The sequence below is a fragment of the Poecilia latipinna genome, unplaced genomic scaffold (assembly GCF_001443285.1).
Source record: "Poecilia latipinna isolate Pla-1442-1.1 unplaced genomic scaffold, P_latipinna-1.0 Scaffold88, whole genome shotgun sequence".
Classification (NCBI taxonomy): domain Eukaryota; kingdom Metazoa; phylum Chordata; class Actinopteri; order Cyprinodontiformes; family Poeciliidae; genus Poecilia; species Poecilia latipinna.
Genome location: NW_015112704.1, coordinates 112,957 through 125,136, shown reverse-complemented (window position 1 = coordinate 125,136; position 12,180 = coordinate 112,957). Strand labels below are relative to the sequence as shown.

At 42.8% G+C, this 12,180-nt stretch overlaps 1 protein-coding gene across 21 annotated transcripts in view; it reads right to left on the bottom strand.

The window, feature by feature from the left end:
- The window catches only part of unc80 (unc-80 homolog (C. elegans)), a 49,338-nt gene that overhangs the window by 32,384 nt on the left and 4,774 nt on the right, over nt 1–12,180 (bottom strand). For 10 of the 21 annotated variants that reach the window (XM_015023283.1, XM_015023333.1, XM_015023305.1 and 7 more), the window contains exons 8-18: nt 9,753–10,026; nt 9,543–9,677; nt 9,247–9,463; nt 8,722–8,862; nt 7,372–7,640; nt 6,963–7,289; nt 6,087–6,221; nt 5,832–5,979; nt 3,700–3,750; nt 3,094–3,335; nt 1,006–1,169 (exon numbers count right to left, since the gene is read on the bottom strand). In XM_015023283.1, coding sequence (XP_014878769.1) covers nt 1,006–1,169; nt 3,094–3,335; nt 3,700–3,750; nt 5,832–5,979; nt 6,087–6,221; nt 6,963–7,289; nt 7,372–7,640; nt 8,722–8,862; nt 9,247–9,463; nt 9,543–9,677; nt 9,753–10,026 — 2,103 coding nt within the window. The remainder of the gene's footprint in view (nt 1–1,005; nt 1,170–3,093; nt 3,336–3,699; nt 3,751–5,831; nt 5,980–6,086; nt 6,222–6,962; nt 7,290–7,371; nt 7,641–8,721; nt 8,863–9,246; nt 9,464–9,542; nt 9,678–9,752; nt 10,027–12,180) is intronic. The other 11 variants (XM_015023387.1, XM_015023394.1, XM_015023426.1 and 8 more) reach the window with 6 other exon arrangements.

Here is a 12,180-nt window from a genome sequence, read left to right as displayed (position 1 = left end):
ATGATGTGATTATGTTAGTGTCTTCAAGATAAAGCCTTCCAGGAGCACACGAACAGTTTGCAGCCAAGTGGGAACCATGAGAGGAAGCCCCTTCAAGGTTAAGACCATCAGAGGGAGGTGGACTGTCCCCTCTGGGTCAGCCAGAGATGGATAGACAGCTTTGGGTCTGTCATGGTGTCCAAAATGTTGAGCAAAAAAGGCAATGCTTTCGTTCTTTTGGCCATGAGATGTGGATCACATACTTAAGAATCTTAAGATTAGGATGATCATGAACGCCTCACCTTGGAGGTATAATGTTGGCTTACATCTTGGACTTGTTTATCCTACAATACCCCTACAGGTAAACAGGGGACATTACATAATTTTTCTTGTCTTTTTAAGTTGAGTTTATTGTACTTATGAGACAATGTTACCTGAGAAAACAATGCAACCATTGTTTTGAATAATGGTTTTCTAGCTCAAAACTAATTTGCAAACCCAGTCCTTGATTGGACTTTTTTGTTTTAAATCCAACAATAACTTGTTTTTTCCATCTCTTCTTTTTGACATGAGACTTTTGTCATCAAACAGGGGCCAACAAATTCTGGAAAAAGCTCAGGGCCAGAGCTAAACAACAAATTTCCCTTGTGTTTTAGCCACTTCACGTAACCGGCTATTAAGCTTTGCCAGAATTATCTGCTGTAACTGGACTAAATATTGTTACCACTAAATAATATTACTCATAATATTTATGTGACACTGCTGGTGTAGTCAAATAATGTGGCAAACAAAGAGGACTTTCTCAAGTGTTTAGCCACATTATTTTGAGAATGATAGCATCAAATCATTCACTCAGACAAGATGGTGACAAGACATGAGGAAAAATAACCAAGCAGTGATGAGAAACAGTCACTGTGATTGGATACACAGAGGTTGTTTACATTTACAGGCAAGAGAGTGGTTCGGCATTGATTAGAGAAAACACGATGTCTCTCAGAATGACTCCAGCCAGTGATTGGTCACTACCTTCTTGGTCCGTACTGTTTGCCGTCATCCTTCTCGTCGGGTTTCTTGGTGGCAGTCACCTTCTCAGCGCTGTCCAGGAGCGCGCTCAGCGCCACCCTGCGGAACACGTTTCCATGGGCCTCTTTTATAAACTGAACCAGCTGGCGGATATCGCAGTACAGACCCTGCAAAGGCAAAGCAAGAGTGAGATTGAAGTGCGAATGAGAAAACGTTTTGGAGAATGGAGCTACATTCAGGCAGATATTTGTTGTTTACTCACATCCATACAGATCAGGATGAATTCTCTGCAGCTATCCTCTCTGGACTTTATCAAAATACCTGTTTCAGCCTGTGGCACCTTTTTATTACGGTTCAGACTAAAGCCTTCCTTAACATAAACTAGTCATCGTTGTATTACTATTTATGAACCATAAATAACAACGTTCTTTGTGGAATCCATGCTTCCATAAAGAAGCATAGATTTGGCATCAGTCAAATGAAACAGTAAAGCTTCATACGCTAGCTGTATTATTTTTATTTTTGACGCATTTACACTAACAAATGAACTAACAGGAGCCTTTTAGTCGAAATATTGTTTTATAAGCTAATATACCCCTACCTTAAAGAAAATAATGTGATATTGAACTAATATTATAGAAGATGGGTGGGTCTAAATTAATTAACCTGTCATTCACGAGAGAACCAAAATTTGGGTCCTCTCGTGACAGGGGTGTCAAACTCCAGTCCTCAAGGGCCTCTGTCCTGCAACTTTTAGATGCGCCTCTGCTGCACCACACCTGAAAAGAATAATTAGGTCATTAGCAAGGCTCAGGAGAACCGATCTACACAGGGAGGAGGTAATTAAGCCATTTCATTTCACTGTTTTTTACCTGTGGCACATCTAAACACTGCAGGACAGCGGCCCTTGAGGACTGGAGTTTGACAAGGACCTGGCCTATCATAACGGCAAAGATTGGAAGGCTAACCTTTAGATTTATTCCCGCCATTACCTGGGCGTATGTTGTTTAGCAACAACAGCGCTAAACTTAAGCTAATAAAAATGGAGCTGTAAATCTTGGAGAGCATCTTTTTTATTTATTCCATTTTAAATGACTAATGCTGGTTTAAATGTTCATGTAAGCTAATTGTAGAATATTAGCTAATATGTTCACTCATTTGTTAATATGGTGTTGCAAGCCAATATGCTAAAAACATCTAAACAAATGGTGGCCAATGTGCTAATGAGCCCATTTTAGCTAATGTGGTACTGTTTGCCTCTTAGTTAATGTTAGCATGTTACGAAGACTAGCTAAATGTAGTGTAGTATTGAAGACTATTTCTTCTATTTGGGACAGCAGGCAACAATGAAAATTATAATCTTCAACTGATATTTTTAACTCTGATTAAACTATTTACATTTTGTTTCATTCCTCCAGACAAAGTGGGGGAAGAATAGCTGCTATAAGCTAGGTACCTGTGTTACTTACCGAAGCTGAAGCTAACTTGGTGCAATACCTGGTACTGTATACATAGGAGCTAAAGCTAGCTTGTCCAGTTAATACCACAATGAATACAAATCAATTTAACAGAATTTTCCACTTTTCAAAATAATAAAAAATGAGTTCAAGTGTGCAGCATTGTTAACAGTTTCTAGTTTTAAACACATCTTTCATATTTTCTGTAATGTAAGACTTTAGTGCTACTTGGTGGGGAAACCAATACAGCAGGTGGATGAAGTAACAACAAAAAACAATCATGTTTCTATGTTTTCTGTTGAAGTGCTTCGTGTTGGAGTATTTATCTTGGAAGAATAATTAGTCAAATAATTTAAATAAATAATTTAACGTCAAATATTCTGCTATACCAACAAATAACAAATTTAGCTAAAAATTAAACTTAAAATTAAATTTGACATTGGTCTTTTGATAAGGCGATACATAAAAGCAAAGCAGTGGTTCGTACCTTGATTGTTTCGGTCGGTACTAAGTGGTCTGTTTATGGAAAATAAGATCCGATTATACACTGTGATCACCGAGTAAAGCAGTAAGTCAGGATCTTTCTGTTCATTCGTGATAAAACCAATAGTGATTGACTTCCCGTCCCACTCACCAGGTTTTCTGGGCTGTGCAGCTCGTGTGTGGTCGAGGCACAGCGGGTGATGAGGGACTTGAACATGCAGCCCACCACCACTGCCTCCATGTTCTGCGCCAGCGACTTGTTGTCCCCCGTGGCGAAGTTGTTGCCGAAGCCCGCCTTGTCTGGAAGCAGCAGGAAGGCAGGAGAGACCGGGGATGATACAGGAGCCGGTTCAGTCGGCGGGATGGGAGTGGGAGGGGGACAATACTGACCAGCTGGAGTTGTGAGCCCATACAACAGAAAGGAGGCAGGGGCAAAGGAAAGGGGTTCATAAAGCATATGGGGGAGAAGCAAAATCAAAAGGATTCTGGGTAGGGGATACATGCAAGTGACTAAGGCCTGCTTTAAACAGAGTAGGGGGCTTATTGTCTGGGTCCAGTTAGATGAAACTGCAAAAAAAAGCCAGATTCAACACACACAGGTGTAAGTTTAGGAGTTGCAGGCGAGTTTGTCACTTTCGGACAGAGTGAGGGGTGCAGCGATGAAAGCGGTGTCTAGGGAAGGGTCTGATTGGGTGAGTAAAATCATCGTATTGCTTATGTTATTGACTGTTGTTAATCATTAATCGTGTGTATCTACCGATGTTTCTTTTTTTCGCCCTCCTGGACCTCTCACCTGCACTGCCGTACTCTGCAAGAGAAAAGAGGCGGGGCACAAGTTGATTGACATCAGGCCGGCACAGACATGTAAGGTGGTCTCAGAAAGGACATGGCACCCCACCTCCACCAGGAGGCGACCCCAAGATGCACACAAGTCAAAAATAAAACACACAACAAAAGAAACCGAACAAGGTGCCCTGGTCACTTTCCATCAATCAAACACTCATTGCTTCTGCAACTTGCCAACTGCGGAGTATTTTGTACTAAATGACGGTACCATGTACAAAATACTTGAAAATTTCAAAACTGGCATGTTCAATGTGTCTCATAGCCACTGTTAGAACAGCAATGCAATGGGAGAAGCTTCCAATTGGCAAGTGTACAGAATGGATGAGTGAGTAAGGAAGTCAGGATTCGGCTAGTTGAAGTGGATGAAGAAAAAGTAAGCAGGAGGAAAACATCAAAAACATGACAAGCAAAGACAAGTGGATGGAGGAGAGGGGGAAGACAGATACACACAGACACAGGTAGGGCTGGAATGCAAAGTCAAGGTGCAGGGTGGGACAGCAAGGTCAAACATTTAGCTTTGTTCACTCCTAGTATGCTAGCTGTTATTGAGGCCCTTCTAAAGGGACAAATACTAATTTAATCACTGTTATATTACTTCTAGAGTAATCTGTCTTCCAGAAACTGAAATCTGAGACCAGTTTAGCTAACATGCTACTTTGGCATAATACCAAAACTCTGGCAAAGGGGAGTGGTCTTCTTTTTTCTAAATCTTCAGGAAAGGCTTATCTTAGTGTTTACAATGTTTATGCTTTTTTCTGCTCTTTATATACCTTAAAAATTTAAATACCTTGAGATAAATCTTGTTTCAAACTTTACAAACCTTAATATTATTAGCAATTTTATGTATCAGAGTAGTATCTGATAAAATTGTTACATTTTAAAGAAGTCCTTGTTTAAGCTATGATTATTTTTAATGATGGTTTAGCTGTTAGCCAAGCTAATGGTCCCAAGCTTTACACACTGTTGCCGTTTGCTAATGCAGCATTGTATTTATTTATTTATTTATTTTCAGAAACCCTTAAGCTCAGCTTAATATCACACTCCCTAATGTGCCATTTTATGTTGTGTTGTAAATATTTCTAATGTCTAAGTTTGGAATATTTTTTTCTAACTTTTCATGTAGCGAGGATTATTTTAAATTTTACACACTTTGGGTTTATGCTAACATTAGCATTTCTACAATATTATTCTGGGGTCTTTTTCTCTTACACATTAAAAAAAACTTTCAGCATATATCTTACTTTAGTGTATTTTTAAAATCCATTTTCTGTAGTAGTTTAATTAAAGCCTGCCTTCTGTAAACGTACGTGCATATAGCCTTATCCAGATTTGTCTATGGCTAAAATTTGTAATAAAATGAAATCAAGTTATAAAAATGTTTATTATGTTAAACTTTACCAAAAACATAAAAATAAACAGGCCCCAGCCAGGCTGTATGCTTACCACCATATTTTAATAACATGTTTTTTGTTCCAAACCTTACTTTAAGAAGTCAGTCTCACTTTAAAAAGTCATTTGTGAGCATTTTTTATTCCTTAGCTTTATTTTTTCCACATCTTCTTTCCACTCAAAAGCTAATGTTAGCCTAAGATCTAGCATTAGCATATTTGTCTTAATGTGATGAGCAATTTTCTGCAACAAATGAATATATTTGTTGCAGAAATATATCTGCATGCTTTTATAACTTGCTAGAACACCAGGTATATATATTTTTTAAATAATTAGCTCTTGAAAAGCTGAATGTGAATGGGAATGCATAGTATTTTTGCAGTTATTGGGTGCTAAGAAGTTAGCAAACTAAACTTGATGGTAAGCATGCTAACATGCCTGCTAAACTGTAGCATGTTAACATGTGAGCATGTTTTCATTCCTGACTTTTTGCACCAAATCCTGCATACGTGTTCTCCGTTAAACGAATGGTAGAAAAATAATGTCACACTAATATTTGTGCTGCTCAATTTTATCCAGTTTCTGCATCTGGAATCAAGGCTGATGCAAACGTTTTGAGGGCTTGCATCCCACTCAGATACTCCACATACTTACTGTCAGTAATGGGCTCCATGCAGAAGCCCAGCAGTGCGTGCAGGAAGTCCACAATGTTATTGAGGGAGTCTTTGTTGACATACTCGCGCATTGTTTGGCGAAACTGCACTTTGTCCAGCTTATACAGATTAGTCAGGCAGTTCTGGGCCTGCAATGAAAGATAAAATATACAATCATAAAGAACTGTGGGAATATCAAGCATGAAGTGTTTTCCATGTTCATAGGGAAATAATCAGCTGAGTTCAAGTGTCCAACCTGCATCCTGAGGCGGTCTCCTGACAGTCCTCGGTGGCCCTCCCCGCAGCCGTAAGCGCAGCCCAGAGACTTGACTATCTTGATCAGCATAGTGAGAGCCAGGCGGTGGGTGCTGAAACCAGAACCCTCTTCCTCCTGATGAAGAAAACAAAGTCAGGTTTTCTCCCAGAAAACTTGCTTTGCCCGTCGGTAGCGGTGCTAAGTCAGTCATCCAACAGCCCACCGTGTTTTTGAGGTGAAACTTTCAAAGTAGACTCGAACAGTGAAAATTTCACCAGGTACACTGCAAAAACACAAAATCTTACCAAATATGTTTGTCCAGTTTCTAGTGCAAATATCTTAATACACTTGAAATAAGACAGAACTAACTTACAAGTAGCTTTTCTGCAAGACATTGGAGCTTGTTTTAAGTCAATAATTTCCTAATATTGATGAAAAAGTTCTTGTTACATTGGCAGATTATTTCACTTATAACATGGAAAAAAATGTCATTATAAATGAATTTATCTGCCAATAGAACTAGAACTTTACAATCAATATTTCATTAATATTAAGGAATTATATCTTGCTAAAAAGCTACTTGTAAGTTTGTTTTTCTTATATGAAGCAAACTAAAATATCTGCATTAGAAACTGGACAAAAAACACTTGACAAGATTTTGTGTTTTTGCAGTGTAATTACACGTTATTGGAAGACATTACTGACAATACCTAAACATCAACCATGAAGTCTTAAAAAAAGGGAAACATAAAAAAAAAAAATAAAAAATAAGTAAAACCCTGCTTAGCCTGGCAAGTAAAGCCTGGTGGCCTGCCAGGCTTATAATCCTTTGGAAGTGTTCGAGATTAAAATCTACAGAATAATCTCTGAACTCACTTTTTTGTCATTCTCTTTGTTATTCTTGACGTCATCCTTGCTCCCCTGCCCACTGCCTCCGCCGCTCCCCCCTCCTCCACCTCCGTCTCCACCCCCACCGGCTCCTGGAAGCGGGCCGCCACCCTGGGCGCCAGCTGCCAGGCTCTGGCCGGCCGGGTCTTTGGCCCGGGTCTCCTGGTTCTCCTTGTTGTCCGGCTTGGACAGCTTCTTGCCCATGCCGGGGACGATGCCCAGCTGCAGCAGGCAGTCGATGATGTTGAGGGACACGTCGCAGATCCTGGAGCTGATGTCGTGGGCGAGGACGGCGTAGAGCGCCCGCAGCACGGCCTGGTGCGGGAAAAGGGAAAGTGCATTATGCCGCTGGAAGGTGCCGTCAGGAGATGCGTTCAGGGTCCGGCTAGTTCCCCACCGTTAGGTCCAGCATGCCGTTCTTCAGCACGAAGTTGTTGGTGCCCTCAATGTTCTCGCCCTCCTCCAGACAGGAGTAGTTGATGCAGGAGTCAGTGAGGCTGCGGGGCAGGTTGCTGCAGGCCAGCGGCTCCACGGGGATTTCGGGCGCAGCGGACGGGTTGCACAGCTTCTTCATGTGCTCGGTGAAGAAGTCGGCGTAGCCCACGTTGAAGGAGGCCACCGTGGTGTTGAACGCCGCCATGGTGATGGTGGAGATCTGAGATCGCACTTCACAAAAACAGTTCAGTGTTTTAATGCAAATCCACCAACTCATACAGCATGACATCCCCAAAAAGGTTTTTCTTCGACTGAATTTTCCCCCTTTCTCTTCCATTTTTAATAATTACCAAAACATTATATATGACACGTAAGCAACCATCAGTTTTTATAAAAACTGAAGAAAAAAGCCCAAATTAACAAATCAACGGTAATAAGTGATCAGTACCTTCTGCTCTACTTACTATTCCCGTTATTTATTTATAACTTCTATTATTTTTATAAACACCTCTACCAATTTGTTTGTTTTTTTTTATTAAAAGAAAAACAATTTCACAAGCTGAAAATTAAAAGTTAAAGGCAATAGGAAGAAACTTCTAATCAGTCCATTAAACTTTTTTGGCCGACAAAAAACTGTGAGTAACTTGAACTTCAAATTCTGGCCAGTTAGAGGCAGTTACTGGAATTATTATTGATATTTATGCCCTATTTTTGAGAGCTACAAACCTCTTTACTTATTTTTATTTTCCTTTTAAATCAAAGTCATCAAATCTCACAAAAAATAAATAATCTTGGTGGTAAATTAACAATGTTTAACAAATTTCAGGTTGCATCAAGGTGCCTGATATGTTGAAAAGAATATGGTCCTTTTTCTTGTTAGCATTTATTATCGCTTGATGAGTTACATGGTTATGATGATTAAAAAAAAGAGATTGAGAAAAATATTTTATTTATTAATTTTCCTGTTATTTATTTATAACTTCTATAAATAAACATCTAATGGTTTCCATAGATTCTCATGGTATAGAAACAAAAACAACAAAAATAAGTGATCAGTGGAGTTGTTTTCTGCTTCAGACCAGGTTCTGAGTGTCGCTCTGCGTCTAAAACCAGGCCTGTTATCTGTGTGTGTTTGTCTCAATAATAACTGCGTTACGTAACCCGGCAGAGACAGAAACATCCGCCATCTTCTAACGGATCTAATTAACGGTGAAACAACACGACTCCTGGACTCTGTTTCTTAATAAACCTTGACATGTTAACGGTTTCCGCCAGTAGCTCCTCCCTGTTTAGCGCCGTTATCCCGGCTCACCTTCCTTCACCGTGTTGTCGCTGTGGCTGTTGGAGTGGTCGGGCATGTCTCTGAGCAGGGAGTGGTGGGAGTGGGAGTGCTTGGCGCTCAGGCTGTCGGCATCGGCAGCTGTGTCCGTGCTGCCTCTGCGTGTGAATTTACCTGGAAAGGAATGGAAACACGAGGGGATTCACATGCTGTTTTTGAAGAAAAACCTGAACAGCAGATGCTGCTGGAGGCTAGACGAGCTGGAAAATCTCAATCTGTGTAACTGCAGCTCATAAACAAGCACTACATCACCTCCTCTACTATTACAATTTCCTTTCAAAATACACAAGCCAGCAATTTTGAAAACCTTCTGGTTCAAATCATTTCATCTCCTTTCCTTTGAGCTTTTACTTTAGGTTACTAAAGTAACTGGAGTGTTAAACGTTTCGTCTTATTTAAGGTTTTCAAGTGTAAGAACTAAGACTTGAACAAGTCAGTTACCCCGAACAGAAACACTGGAGGAGAATGTGACTGGAGGTCAGCAGCGTCATGACATACCCATGATGGTGGCCTGCCAGCCGCCGCGGTCCAGACCCCGCCGCTCGTCACCCAGGCCCGAGAAGCTTCCGAAGGAGAAGGTGCTGCGAGTGGGCGAGACGTCCAGGTGGTCGTCGTGCAGCAGGAAGGGGACGCCCATGCGCCGCTGCCGCTTCTTACCGGCGTGATGGAAGGGAATAGAGCCCTTCCTCTCCCGGTCCTCCCGCCGGTTCTTGAACTGCAGCACAACCAGAAGTCTTTAGTGGTGCTGCTAAAGACTACAGAACCCTGCTGTAGGGTCAAACTGGGGCGCTGACCTTCTTGAAGATGTTCATGCCCAGGTCAGAGGACAGGTCTGGGACGGCCTGTCGGCGCAGGTTGGTGAGGGAAACCTTGGCAAAAGTCTCGGTGCTCAGAGATTTGCCCTCTTCGTTGCACTTCAGACTCATATCCTGTACAGCAAAACAAAGCCTCAATCAATCAAGTTGTTGTTAAATCTGACGATGGTAATTGGCTGCCGTTGCTACCTGGGTCTTGTGGGTGTTGACCAGCGAGGGCGTGGCAGCCACCATGGAGCTGCTGCGAGGGCGGGGCAGCGGGGTGACCAGGGGTTCCGGGTTCCGTTCCGGTCTCTCCTCCATGATCTGCCTCAGACGCTGCAGGTAGTACATCAGGGCCCAGTGCACGCCCTCCTCCGTCCAGTGGGGCTGCAGCAGGCAGCGCAGCACTGCCACGTCAAAGTAGGTGGCGTACCGGGCGCGGTGCGCCAGAGACACCGGCAGACCGGCGGGAGCTGACGTCCTGGAGGAACAGAGACTTAACAGTTGATGCAACCACAGGCTCGGTCAGATCAATATCATCATCAATGTCTGAGACCAGCTGAGTCATTAGAGAAGCGAAAAGGACCTCAAAGCCTCCAGTCTGGCTGCAGAGTCATAAAGAAAGCAATGACATCAAAGACCATTTTGCTCCTAAATCACCACGGTTACATCATCGCTGGTTTCCCCCCTGATACTCTGGTAGACTCGGTTCAATTAGGATCAAAACTGAAACATTTGTTCCATTTCCAGCTACTGAGGGTTTTATTTTTCTCTCTGCTTTGAGTCAAACCAACCAAACACATTGAACGCCGCCTTCTTGTCTGTGCGGGCGCTGCGCCAAGAACCACCGAAGGAAACAACACAAAACCCTCTGAAGAAGACACTGAGCGACACTTCATTCTTCACAAAATGGAAAGAAAAATGGAGTGGCATCAGATTTTAGTAGTGGAGGATTTCTCTTCTGTCTTTGGCTAAAGACCACAAACCTTTTCTCCCACTAGCGCTAGGCTAGCTCGTTTTTTTTGGTTGTATTTACCCAAAATACAATGCGCTGCAATCCACTTCCTGCTTTTGGATCGGTCTCTGGTCCGCTTGGTGTTCTCATATGCATTCAAAATGTACTGGAGTTAATTTCAACCAAACTGAGACTGAGGTTTTTAGGACCAGAGTTCACTTTAGAGTTCGATTCCGCGTTCACACTTCACCAACCGAACCGGACTTTCAAGATAAATGGACCGGAGTTGGATTAAAACGAGCTGAACTCGGCTGGTGGGAATGATGCTATAAATGAGGTAGTTTTGTATCTACTCCCAATTTTCTAACTTCATGTAATAAAATGTTCTTGAAGCTTGTTCCCATCATCTGTCCTGGTTGGCTTTGTGTTAACACACAAACTTGCTACTTGATTTTTAATGTCTTTGCATACGGCCATTTCTCCATGTATATAACTGAATTTTGACAGAAACCAGCAATTTTGGATGTTTTTTTTCTTTTCACCTCACTAAATATTTAGTTATTTAGTGATTACCTGGTGGACATTCCTCTGAACAGATATGAAGAACAGATGGATGGTGATTATTTCTATTTTCTTTACAATCTGGTATTATGGGACCACACCTGCCATTATAAGCACGTTGCACTGATCACAGCCAGTTGATGGGGTGAATCTGGTTAAAACGAGAACGAGGGGAAGCTGACAGCTCTGAGAAATCACAGCACACATCACTGGCCTGCATGGCCGGGATTATTTTGGGAGACAAGAGTTCCATTTGGAGATGGAGTTAACGGGACGAAGCATGACGCGGCTCAGCTCCTGCTGTCCAGACTCACGTTCTGCTGCTCCGTCTCACTTCAACTCTCACTGCTTTAATCTAGAAATCTGGTCAGTCAACGGGGATAATAACAAAACTGTCCACTCCTCCTGCCACAATGCCTCATTAATAATCCATCAGAGGAGGACGGAGAACAAGGGCAAAGCTCGCCTTCAGCATCCTCTGGGCAGCAGCAGGGGGACGGGGGGTGGGGGGGGAGACGGAGCCTTGGCCTACGTGAGTCCACTATAAATAAGCTGGATGAAGGTCAGCGCTCGCTGCAGAGAAACATATTGGGAACCAGAAGAAGGGAAGCGAGGGACAGAGGGAGGGCCAGGATAATCTGCGGAGAGCAGCAGCGGACGACGCCTTCTCCTTCCCTCCTCTGCTGTTGTCAGGTTGCCACGGAGACCCGGTGACGACAGTCCCTGGCACAAGGGGGAAGATGCAGCAGCCGGGGTCGCCATGGAAACTGCCTCCGCATCAGCAGCGGAGAGGTGCGGATGGCGCCGCGGGGACGGGACAGGACGGGAGCGAACGGCGAGGATCGGCCCACGCCGGGAACGGCCGCAGAGTGGAGGAGGAGGAGGAGGGATAAAAACGGGAGTCTGATTGATGAGGAAACGGAGACGGAGCCTCTAATCCCACCTGAGTCCTGCAGGACGGACACATCAGGACCCCCACAGCCCATAAACAAGACCTGGATTTGTAGGATTGTCACGGTTCTGAATCAAATGAATGAATCCAACCTGATGTGACAGACTTGGAAAAACAAAAACACCCTCATGGAATACAAAAAAATAAATAAATAAAAATAAACAATT